This window comes from Rana temporaria, chromosome 10 (genome assembly GCF_905171775.1).
Source record: "Rana temporaria chromosome 10, aRanTem1.1, whole genome shotgun sequence".
NCBI lineage: Eukaryota > Metazoa > Chordata > Amphibia > Anura > Ranidae > Rana > Rana temporaria.
The window spans coordinates 82,348,689-82,361,773 of NC_053498.1; the positions used below are offsets into that span (position 1 = coordinate 82,348,689).

Here is a 13,085-nt window from a genome sequence, read left to right on the forward strand (position 1 = left end):
CCCCTCTATCCAGTACTGAAACTCAGACTCCCCCTCTCGTAGTGTGCAGTGCCCCCTCCATCCAGTACTGAACTCAGACTCCCCCTAGTAGTGTGCAGAGCCCCCTCTATCCAGTACTGAACTCGGACTCCCCTAGTAGTTAGTGTGCAGTGCCCCCCCTCCATCCAGTACTGAATTCTCTCTGGAAGAGGAAATCAGCACACATCCCTCAGCTTCCTCTTCCTGTTCAGTCTACACTCTCTAAGCTCCGCCCCATTTCATCTTTCCGCCATCACTTCGGTTCCTTCCCGCAGGACGGGAACTGGCCGCTGTGATTCCTCTCCTCCTGTCGCTCGGTGTTCGTGCTGACGATGAAAAGCTCGGCTTGTCCCGGCCGGTGTACGGGGGGTGAGCGGAAATGACGGAAGAACGGCGGAGCTCCTCCTCTCCCGGGCTCTATGGAGTGGCCAGGCCGGCGTGTCATGTGAGAGCCGAGAGAATAGAGTGACAGCCCCGGATTCCTGCCCACAGGTGAGGGTGTCCGGGGATAGATGGGGAGAGTCCCTGACTTCCTGTACACAGAGGAGGGGGAGGGGTGTCGTCCTGTACACATAAAGAGGGATGGAGGAGAGGGTGTCACCCTGTACACACCATAGAGAGGGATGGAGGAGAGGGTATCACCCTGTACACATCATAGAGAGGGATGGAGGAGAGGGTGTCACCCTGTACACATCATAGAGAGGGATGGAGGAGAGGGTATCACCCTGTACACACCATAGAGAGGGATGGAGGAGAGGGTATCATCCTGTACACACCATAGAGAGGGATGGAGGAGAGGGTGTCACCATGTACACATCATAGAGAGGGATGGAGGAGAGGGTATCATATGTACACAACCATAGAGAGGGTGTCACCCTGTAAAATCATAGAGAGGATGGAGGAAGGGGTGTCACCCTGTACAAATCATAGAGAGGGAATGGAGGAGGGGTGTCACCCTGTACAGCATCTAGAGAGGGATGGAGGAGGGGGGTGTCACCCTGTACACATCATAGAGAGGGATGGAGGAGGGGGGTGTCACCCTGTACACATCATAGAGAGGGATGGAGGAGAGGGTGTCACCCTGTACACATCATAGAGAGGGATGGAGGAGAGGGTGTCACCCTGTACACATCATAGAGAGGGATGGAGGAGAGGGTGTCACCCTGTACACATCATAGAGAGGGATGGAGGAGGGGTGTCACCCTGTACACATCATAGAGAGGGATGGAGGAGAGGGTGTCACCCTGTACACATCATAGAGAGGATGGAGAGGGGGTGTCACCCTGTACACATCATAGAGAGGGATGGAGGAGGGGGTGTCACCCTGTACACATCATAGAGAGGATGGAGGAGGGGGTGTCCACCCTGTACACATCATAGAGAGGGATGGAGGAGGGGGTGTCACCCTGTACACATCATAGAGAGGGATGGAGGAGAGGGTATCACCCTGTACACATCATAGAGAGAGATGGAGGAGAGGGTATCACCCTGTACACATCATAGAGAGGGATGGAGGAGAGGGTGTCACCCTGTACACATCATAGAGAGGGATGGAGGAGAGGGTGTCACCCTGTACACACCATAGAGAGGGATGGAGGAGAGGGATGTCACCCGTGCACACCATAGAGAGGGATGGAGGAGAGGGTATCATCCTGTACACACCATAGAGAGGGATGGAGAGAGGGTATCACCCTTACACATCATAGAGAGAGATGGAGGAGAGGGTATCACCCTGTACACATCATAGAGAGGGATGGAGGAGAGGGTGTCACCCTGTACACATCAATAGAGAGGGATGGAGGAGAGGGTGTCACCCTGTACCACCATAAGAGAGGGATGGAGGAGAGGATGTCACCCTGTGCACACCATAGAGAGGGATGGAGGAGAGGGTATCATCCTGTACACACCATAGAGAGGGATGGAGGAGAGGGTATCACCCTGTACACATCATAGAGAGAAATGGAGGAGAGGGTGTCACCCTGTACACACCATAGAGAGGGATGGAGGAGAGGGTATTACCCTGTTACACACCTAGAGAGGGATGGAGGAATGGGTATCACCTGTGCACCTCCATAGAGAGAGATGAGGGAAGGGGTATTTTCCCTGTACACAGCATAGAGAGGGATGGAGGAGAGGGTGTCACCCTGTACACATCATAGAGAGGGATGGAGGAGAGGGTGTCACCTGTACACACCATAGAGAGGGATGGAGGAGAGGGTGTCACCCCTGTACACATCATAGAGAGAGATGGAGGAGAGGGTATTACCCTGTACACACCATAGAGAGGGATGGAGGAGAGGGTATCATCCTGTACACATCATAGAGAGGGATGGAGGAGAGGGTGTCACCCTGTGCACCTCATAGAGAGGGATGGAGGAGGGGGTGTCACCCTGTACACATCATAGAGAGGGATGGAGGAGAGGGTGTCACCCTGTACACATCATAGAGAGGGATGGAGAGCGGCACTGCAGATGGTACAGCACTGAATCCGTCAGGAGTAAAGTGAGTGTTTGGTTACAGTACAGATACTCCTCCAGCCACCGGGTCAAACTTGGCCCTACTGACATCCTTCTGTCAACAGTCACTGTTCTATCCCACGCCACCATCTTACTTGTGGCATCATTGATAGGCCAACCAGCTCTTCAGGGTTCAGCCAGTGAGGCCTCGCAATGACATGCCACTACTCTCACCCTCCCACCTACTTAAAGAAAGACTAAAGGCCCTCTGGGATATGTGATGTGCATATCCCAGGAGGTCCTGCGAGCACTGATCACATAATTTGCCTAGGCGAATAGTATGCACAGATTTGTTAAAGGGTAAATTAAAGGAAAAAAACACACTGCTCTGTTCATGTAGAGGAGAAGTCAAGAGGGGGAAACTTCACATAGAGGGTTAAGATCCTCTTTAAAGTTCTAGAAAAGGCTTACCTGCTCTCTGCAGTGGTTTTGCACAGAGCAGCCTTCTCAAGTACCCTGACGGCACTCCGGGCCCTTCCCTCCTGCCCCCAGAGCAGGCTGCTTCTAATGAGAACACCCCAGCAGGGTGCTCCCGGGTCGCTGGTCCTGCATGTTCATTCACACTCAGAACAGTGGCGCTGCCCCCCTTCTTTCTCTTCTCACTGGCTGCGATGATAGCTGTGGAGCCAAAGGTATTGGGGGGCTGGAGGGTCTGCTGCACACAGAAGGTGTTTTACCTTCATGAATAGAATGCATGAAGGTAAAAACCTTCAGAGCCTTTGCACCCACCAAAAAAAAAAAAAAAAAAAAAAATGCTCCGCTTTTAAAATACAGGTACTCCTCGAACGACCAGGATTTGTTCCAATGACCAGGTCATTAACAAATTGGTCATTAAACAAGGAGCCACAAATAATCAATATTTAAGCATTCTCAACTACTGTACTGTATTGAAAAAAACACAAAACTCAAGCTTAATAACGTTGTTTTAAAGCGGTAGTTCACACCCCCCCCCCCCCCCCCGACACATTTTACCATCGAGACAGGCATTGTAGCGCGAGCTACAGTATGCCTGTCCCGATTTTTTAACCCCCGGACTCACCTTGTAATCCGACATCGTAGATTTCGGCTCCCGCGGGGAATGGCGTGCCTATGGAGAGGGAGATGATTGACGGCCGGCCCTGCACGTCACTCTCCCCCGAAGACAGCCGGAGTAGGTCTCGGCTCTTCACGGCGCCTGCGCACAGGCTATGCGCACGCGTCGTGAAGACCAAGCCTATTTCGGCTATTTCCGGAGAAGCGTGACGCGCCAGAGCCGGCCGTCAATCATCCTCCGTCTCCATAGGCACGCCCATTCCCCGGTATCTTCGATCTACGACTACAAGGTGAGTACGGGGGTAAAAAAATCGGGACAGGCATACTGTAGCTCGCGCTACAATGCCTGATTTTAAGGTAAAAGAAAAAAAATATTTTTTTTTTTGGTCGATAGGGTGAACCCCCGCTTTAAGTACAGAACACAAATGAAAATGATGTACTGTACAATACAATGATGTATAGTGCGTCGTTCGGGTGGGGAGAGCTGGTCGTAAGTCTGAATGGTCATTAAACGGGTAAGTTGTTAAACGAGGAGTATATGTATTGATGTCCAGACAGGTGGCTTCTACACCCAAAGAGGATCTAAACTGCCTCTTGGCTTGCAGTGCACCACACCACTACTAAAAGGTCCAGATACAACTTTGTTCTGATAAAAGTCAGGGGGACAATTCAAAGAGTATCAAACAGCATTTTGGGGGTCCAAAAACACCCGCTTTCATCAGGGCTAGTTCACTTTTTTTTGTTTTTTATGTAAAATGTTATTGATTTTTAGTACAAAACACATAACGGACAACAAATACAAAACTGGAGCGAACATCGCTCATTCCATTTCAGAATGGTTCTGATACAGCAACTTCTGGTGTGTTCCAAAAGCACCAAGTCCAGTTCTCTGGCCCTGTGCTTCCAGGTAGCGTGTGTCACAGGGGGTGAGGACTGCAGAATAATCAGCCTCCTCCTCCCTGAGATTCCCTTCGGCGTCCATCAGTCCTGGACTGAGATGCCTTGCGGGCCTGTCCAATGGCTGCAGCAAAAAAGGGGCCACGCGTGGTTGCCTTAAAAGCATCCCAAACCACCGGAACGGAGGGCGCTCAGCTTGTTATCCCAGTAGGATTTTCATTTTGGCCACACTCTGGTCCATCAACAGCCTGATCCGCCAGCCATAGAGGGCTCAGGCCGCCACAGCCGATAGGAGGAGGGGGTGCCTAGGGCGAGGTCCACCAGCAAAGGGGGAATGGTCAGACACCGCCCCAGGGAGGAATTTAACCTCAGTCCACTATCTTGAGCAAATCCGACGAGACCAAACAGAGATCAATGCGAGACAGAGTGCCGTGAGATCAGACTGACATGAATACTCCCTCCCATCCGCATGCTTCCATCTCCAGGCCTTCACAAGATCAATTGAGTCAGAAAATAACCCAGGGGGTGGGGGGCTATTTGTAGAGCATCGTAATCTATCAATGGAGTTATCCAGCAGCGTATTATAGTCCCCCGCTATGAATAAAGGGGCCCCTCCACTATCGCCAATATGGAGTTCATTTACCCCATTCAAAAAACAGTTTAGTGAAGGGTGGCGGAGCATATAGACTAGTCACCGTATATGGCCTACCCATAAGCTCAAGCACAACAATTACAAAGCAACCATTAGGATTCGAGTTTGACATGTTTAATACTAACAGGTGCTGATTTGGCTATGAGGATGGAAGTGCCCCCTGGCATATGTGGAATGGATGGCGTAAGCAATTTTTGCTCTCTTAGGGCCATGACTCTGAGCCATGGAGATGAGTTTTTCTGGAGAAGGATCACATGCGGATTGTGGCGTGCCAGATAGTCGAACATAATGATCGTTTCACTTTTCTGCACAATCCAAGAATTTAAGCGCAATCTAGACATGAGGAGGTACAAAAAAATATGACTAGTGGAGCCCAGTTTCTCACAGCAGCCGCTGGTAGCAACCATAGTCTGGAGTCCAGCGCATCGGGAGAAATGCATAAGGTGAAGAGCAAGTCAGACATATAGAACAACATTATGTAATTTAGAAATATCAGGTGCATGTTAGACAGGCCAACTAGACCAATCTGTAAATGTACATGGCTTGATGGATACAGCATTTCGGAGTAAAAACAAAAACAACCCCCGAACAAAAATCCCCCAAAAACAAGGGAAGCGAACAGAACAACCCTAACCCTCCCGGCCCCCAATCCCCAACACTTGGGGGCTTTGATCCCACGGAAAAAAAAACGGGGGGGACATGGTGTAGTCCTGTACCCAACTAACCGTTTGGGGGTAGTAACAGAGTTTGCAACATGTAGGCTCCATCTGTGCCCGCAATATGGAATTGAGTTAGGTGACCCGGGCCCTACAGGGATGAATCGGTCATCTCGTAGGACATCGTCAAGGAGATTGCTATGACCGTTACCCAGGCGTGGCTTTGCCTGGTGAGTGGAGGGCAACATGAGATAATGGTTTCATCAATCATTCGAAAGAGAAGTGTCGGAAGAAAAAAAATCAAACCCCCCCCCCCCCCCCCCCCCCCTAAAAAAAAAAAAAAAAAACTTTCTTAGTGACTAACCTTACGGAGTTGTGTAGTTGAGAAAAAGCGAGCAAAAAAAATGGGGGCTGTGAAAAAGGGAAGCTGAAGACTAGCGAGGTGAAGATCTTTGTTGCTGGTGACGTTGATCAGGATGACCCAGTGAGTCTACCCAGTGGGCCGCTTCTTTCGGATCTGTGAAGAAGTAGGCCTTTCCTTTATGGATGATCCTCAGTCGTGCAGGATGTAGCATACCGGAGGACAGTTGAAGGTCTCGCAGCCTCCTTGTAATGGCCAAAAAAGCTAGCCAGGTCATATGATATTGACATCTCACATGTAAATACAGACTGTAGTTAAAATCTCCTCCTTCCTGAACTCAGCACCGGAGAAACAGTGCAGTTTATCATGTAACAATGGTATACAGATCCACTGCAGATTGCTTTTCAGAGAATTGGCAGTGCATGAAAATGCAATCTCTAAATACAAATGGCTATAAAAAGCCGTTATAAACCAAAGTTTGTACAATAAACTATAATGCTATGCACTTGGTAATGTCATCCATGCCTTTCAGAAACTTCAAATGCTGGACTGAGGTAAGTTAGTCGGTGCATTCATAACATGTCACACCCTGTGTAACATGTTATGAAAGGTGAACTTCTCCTTTTAGGAGGCAGTCAGTAATGGTAGCCCCTCTATATCCCTTAGTACAGGTTTCTTCTAATACAGGGAAGCACACACTGCTTTTGGATCTAACCCGCAGTTCAGTGCCAGAGTCTTAGGTGCCAAATAAAGGCTGTTGCATGAAATCATTAAATGGATATGGATAGACCTAACCAAAACAAAAGATGTGTTATCTGTATACAACATGGGCACGGAAATCGAAGTCTCCATTCCAACACCAAAAAAAAATATTCAGATTAATATATTGTAGCTACTTCCAGTCACCACAAGGAACCTACTGTGTGTGTGTGTGTGTGTGTTTTTATTTCACATAACATGATCACTTTCAGGTACAGTGCATTTAGCAAAGGCCCTCTTTTATACAGAGTTGGCCTAGTAAGTTGTTTTTTATTTTTTTTATTGTGACACACTTTTGTTGCAGACAGAGCAAGCTGGATATGAAAGTGCTTGCTGTGTGTATTATTTATTATATGCAATGGGGTGATCATCAGAGTCAAATAAGTTATTTGTCCTTGCAACCCCTGGGTGACTCAAAGTGCGTGGATTAGGGTTCCTCTTTAGTGAGTAAATGCAACAGAATTATAATGATGGGAAAGATGATTGTGCATTTTTTTTTTTTTATATATATATTCCAGTTAAAAATGTATTTTTTTCTGTTTCAGGTTAGCGGGCTTGTATGAGATGGAAGCTAATGCAGGAGAGGAGGGCATTCACTTTCAAAGCTACCCATTTGATTTCCTAGAATTTCTTAATCACCAGCGCTTTGAACCTATGGAACTGTACAACCACCATGAACATGCTAAAGCTGTAGCTACCCTCCCTTGCACTTCACCACAGTATGATTACACCCACCAGTCCCAGACTAACAGTATTCAGGTCGCCCCTGCTGGTATTTCTAAACCGAAAGAATTCAAAGTAGAACTTCCCTCATCTGTGTCTCCCATTAAAAAATCAGAACCTGTACAGTTACAACAATATAACGTCCAGCCTTCAATCTCCAACGCCCAAGCTATCTTTGACGGAACATTTAACTCACAGCAGTGGGGAATTGTTGATCTTTCTAGCCATCAGCATCTTTTTAACAACCTTAAACGCTCCTTACCAGTTACACAGCAGGTGCAAGCTGAAGAGGAAACAAAAGACGATAAAAATTACTTCCGTCGACTGAAGTATCTAATTGATCGTCGTTTCCCCTGTACTGTGTGCCAGAAGTCTTTTAAGCAGTCATCACATCTAATGCAACACATGCTGGTTCACACAGGGGAGAGACCCTACGAATGCAATGTTTGTGGGCGTACATACAATCATATCTCCAGCCTCATAAGGCATAGACGCTGCCATAGAGAGGAAACAGGAGTGGACATAAACAGTTCACTGGCAAACACAGATGTTGAGACTGCTGCTGCAGCTGCTGTAGTGGCGGCTGCCACAGCTGCAATGTCAGCTCCTCAGGTGGGGCCTGGGGAAGTGCCTGTAGCAGGGGCAGAACAAAATATAATTTTGCAGCAAGATGGTCCATTTACTTGCAACCTGTGCTGGAAAGTCTTTAAAAAGCAAAGTCATCTTCACCAGCACCAGATTATACATACTGGGGAAAAGCCTTTTAGCTGTAACATATGTGAAAAAAGTTTTAATCGCCGTGAAAGCTTAAAGCGCCATGTAAAGACACACTCCAACTCACTGAAGGTTCAGTGTGAGGTGTGTGGCAAAGCCTTCCGCGACACTACCTATTTATTAAAACACCAAGCCACTCATACTGGTGAAAGACCAGATTACAAGTGTGATGTGTGTGGAAAATCATATGCTGCTCCACAGAGTCTTTTAAGACACAAACATGTGCATGAGGCCAGTCTTTCATTGCCACAGCCATTGGTGCCACAACAACAAGCAATTAATGTGGATGTTAAGGAAGCCATTGCAGCAGTCCCCTATGAAACTGCAACTCTACTCACCACAGATGTTGCCCAAGCTGACCAAGCAGCTATCAGTGTTATTGAAAGAATTGGTTCAGTCTTTGCTCAGCCGTCTCCCCGTAGACAATCATCTCTCTCGAATAATGTAAGCAAAAATTTCTGCTGTAATGTATGTGGACGTGGTTTTGGTAGGCGAGAAACCCTAAAGCGTCATGAACGGATCCACACTGGTGAGAAGCCACACCAGTGTTCAGTTTGTGGCAAGAGGTTCAGAGAATCTTTCCATCTTACTAAACATCATGTAGTACACACCCGTGAACGACCCTACAAATGTGAACTGTGTGGCAAGGTTTTTGGCTATCCTCAGAGTTTGACACGCCACAAGCAGATCCATAGGCTTCAGCTGCCTTGTACAGTACCAACAGGAGCCTTGCCCCCTGATCGACTTGGCTTTGGATGCACAGATTGCGGAGAGAGATTCCCAGACTCCTTTCACCTAATGAATCATAAGGAACTGCACATGAGTGAAAAGCCCTATGTTTGTGATACATGTGGAAAATGTTTTGGCTTTATTGAAAACCTAATGTGGCACAAACTTGTACACCAAACCGCTACAGAACGTCTGCTTCCTAGTGTAAGCCAGTGTCAAGCAGAAACTGAAGGCAATCAAGCAAACTGTATACAGAATAGCCTTACAAATGAAGTAGTCCAGGCATCAGTAGCAGTAGCTACTTCCAGTGGACAAGTGAATTCCACTTCTGACGAGCACCCAATGATACCTAGTGGTGAGAGATTTTCATGCAGTATTTGTGGTCAAAGTTTCAAGCACTTCCTGGGTTTGGTAACCCATAAATATGTACACTTAGTCAGACGCACTCAAGCGTGCAATGTCTGTGGGCAAAGCTTTGCAGGAGCATATGACTTGCTGCTTCATCGTCGCAGCCACTTGCAAAAGAGACATTTCACATGCTCTTTATGCGGTAAGCGCTTCTGGGAAGCAACGCTACTCATGCGCCATCAGCGCTGCCATACAGAGGAGCGACCTTACAGATGCACTATATGCGGACGTGGTTTCTTACATTCATGGTATCTTCGTCAGCACAAAGTTGTGCACACTGGTGAGCGAGCATACAAGTGTGCCTTGTGCAACAAACGTTTTGCCCAGTCCTCCAGTTTAGCAGAACACCAGAGACTACACATTGTGGCACGCCCTCAGCGATGTCCAACCTGTGGTAAAACGTTTCGCTACCGCTCCAATCTCTTGGAACACCAGAGAGTGCATCTTGGTGAAAAGGTTTACCGGTGCGATCAGTGTGGTAAGAGTTTCTTCTACATTTCATCCATCTTGCGTCATCAACGATCTCACGATGCAAAACCAGACCTTCGTTGTTCCTGTTGCCTCAAACTGTTTAAGGATCCAAAGTATTTCAGCAAACATGTACAAGCTCATCAAGGTGGGCTTCCCTTTAAATGTGGAACCTGTGGTGAGGCTTTCAACAATACGTATGGGCTAAAGAAGCACCGGTATGCGCATAAAATGGAAAAACTTAATGCAGTGGCAACACTTGTTGAAGGACAGAAGACTTCTCAACCAACAGGAACTTAAGAACATTTTATAAAACATTTCCTTTTATCTCTAAAATCAACAAAGTTTATGTGTTCTGTAATCAGCCAAGTGGTTGGTTGGTCTGATCTTGGTTTTAATAAAGAATACTTAATATTTAACTGTAACACTGGGTATTCAAAGTTTTGGGCACCAATGATGACACAATGTACTGTATGTGAAGCCATTCAGATATATATTATCTGTGAATTATTGCAGTGCTTTCGTGTACTCAGTTTAACAATATTTAATTGTTAGTGTTTAAAGTACCTACCGTATATATCTTCCACGTGCTTTTATTAAATTCCTAATACGAGTTGTTTCTCTTTGATTGATATGGAGCATAGTGATGACCATTGCTGGTGTGCAGGTATATTGGTTACATAGGGATGTACAAAAATATTGTTTTATGTAATAATCTGAGAAACATGTAATTTATTAACAAATCTCAGGTGTAAAAAAAAAAAATACACATTGGTGTGTCTTCCAGGAAAGAAAGTCTGCCTCTGGTCTCCTCAGCATTATTATTGCGCAATGAAGTCTACCCCTTACAATGGTGGCCCATTAGTGAGCTTAAAGTGGATGTAAACCCCAAAAAGTGATTTTTGATGTCGCAATGTAGAGAATAAGATTTCCTATCATCTGTGCCTAGTCTTGCCACACAGAGTTAATCCAGCGCTTAGCAATCCTCTTTTTATTGTTCAGTGAAATAAAACAGACTTCCAGATAAAGACCAAAGTCCTTGCTTGAGTGATAGGTTATTTACATATCTCGTGCACTAGCTTGCAGACATGCACAGCTTCTGTAAAGTGCACAATTCACATCCCCCTCTCCTCTCCTGTCCAGCTCTCCCAGGATTGGCTTTCTTTCCTGTGTTTTTTGATTAAATGTTTTCAAAATATGGGGTGATCCACAGTTCAGTGTAAACAGCCATCAGAATATACATAGACAAGAAGCTGTGCATGTCTGCAAGCTAGTGCACGAGATATGTAAATAACCTGTCACTCAAGCAAGGACTTTGGTCTTAATCTGGAAGTCTGTTTTATTTCACTGAACAATAAAAAGAGGATTGCTCAGCGCTGGATTAACTCTGTGTGGCAAGACTGGGCACAGATGATAGAAAATCGTATTCTCTACATTAAAAAAAAAAAAAAAAAAAAGCTATCTTGTGTGTAGTTCCGTTTAGTTAACACACCAGGACTCTTGGCATATGGATCGTAAGCCCGGTGATTGCTGTTGCAGCCTCCAAACACATGTACCACGGCTTCCTATACACCTCACACTCGGACCGTAATATAATTAAAAAGGAGCAGTCAAGTGGTTCTCTATTCCCAGATGTAGCCTTTATGGGGAAACACATCGGAAGATGACAGGAGCTGTGACGTCATTAAGGCCTGGACCTGTCGCTGTATCCCACGGTCGGATCTTCCTCTCTCTATTGACGATTGTTTCATTTTAATTATATTACAGTCAGAGTGTGAGGTGTATAGGAAGCCGTGTTACATGTGTTTGGAAGCCGTGACGCTAATCATCGGACTTACGATCCATCTCCTGGAATATTCTTTTTATCTCAGGCTTTCCATGATCTCTTATAATTTAGAGATCGTGAGGATCTGGTAAGAGGCACAATTATCCTTAAAGTGTAAGTCCAGCCTAATACTAACGTCCACAATCTAACACTAACCTATCTAGCCCTGTAAGGAAGAGATCAGTATACATACATTTTTTGAAGCCGATCACCAGCTGCGGAAGCTCTGCAGAGGACACAGCCAACAAGGCCTGTGAAATGAATGGGGAGCGACGTCACCCATAGACTAACTATGGGGCTTTCCGTTGTCAGATGTGTCCTCTGCACCCACCTCCACAGCGAAGCCGCAGCTGACAGCTCAGTGTGGGATCAGGTCGGATCAGCTTCAAAAAAGGTATGTATACTGATTTTTTTGTTACAGGGTTAGATAGGTTAGTGTTAGATCGTGGATGTCTGTAGATGTAAGAATTTTAGTGTTAAGGTGGACTTCTATTTTAAAGTGATTGTAAATTCTCATTTATTTATTTTTCTCTAAAAATAATAAACATTTAATACTTGCCTGCTCTGTACAGTGGATTTGTACAGAGCAGCACAGATCCTCCTCTTTTCGGGTCCCTCTTCTGTGCTACTAGTAAAAATGAATGAGCCAGCAACTCTGTAGTCCATATCACAATTTTAATGGTTAATGGCAACAGCCTTAGTTGTAGCATGTTGACTATAAAAATGGCAATACATTTATACTCATATAAGCTCCACCCCAAAATGTATTTGCATGATAAATTGAAGCAATTAACAGAGACATTAAGAGGTTAATATCAGACAAAAGATATACACGTGGCCCGGATTCTCAGAGGACTTACGCCACCGTAAGTCCGAATCCGACCCGTCGTATCTATGCGCCTGATTCTTAGAATCAGTTACGCATAGATATCCATTAGATCCGACAGACGTAAGTCTCTTACGCCGTCGGATCTTAACTGCACGGCGCTTCCGTTGAATTCCGCGTTGAGTATGCAAATAAGCTAGATCCGCGAATTCCCGAACGTACGTGCGGCCGACGCAGTAAAGTCACGACGTTTACGTTAGGCTTTTCCCGGCGTAAAGTTGCCCCTGCTATATGAGGCACAGCCAATGTTAAGTATGGCCGTCGTTCACCGCGTCGAAATTTGAAAAAGTTACGTCGTTTGCGTAAGTCGTCTGTGAATGGGGCTGGACGTCATTTACGTTCACACCAAAACCAATGACGTCCTTGCGGCGTACTTTGGAG

The 13,085-nt window shown here is 46.2% G+C and overlaps 1 protein-coding gene across 1 annotated transcript; it reads left to right on the forward strand.

The window, feature by feature from the left end:
- Nucleotides 1-250: 250 nt before the first annotated feature.
- Nucleotides 251-10,606, forward strand: ZNF865 (zinc finger protein 865). The gene is made up of 2 exons (XM_040325608.1): nucleotides 251-510; nucleotides 7,437-10,606. The coding sequence occupies exon 2, from the start codon at nucleotides 7,456-7,458 to the stop codon at nucleotides 10,291-10,293; it is 2,838 nt and encodes a 945-aa protein (XP_040181542.1). The 5' UTR covers nucleotides 251-510; nucleotides 7,437-7,455; the 3' UTR covers nucleotides 10,294-10,606.
- Nucleotides 10,607-13,085: the final 2,479 nt, after the last annotated feature.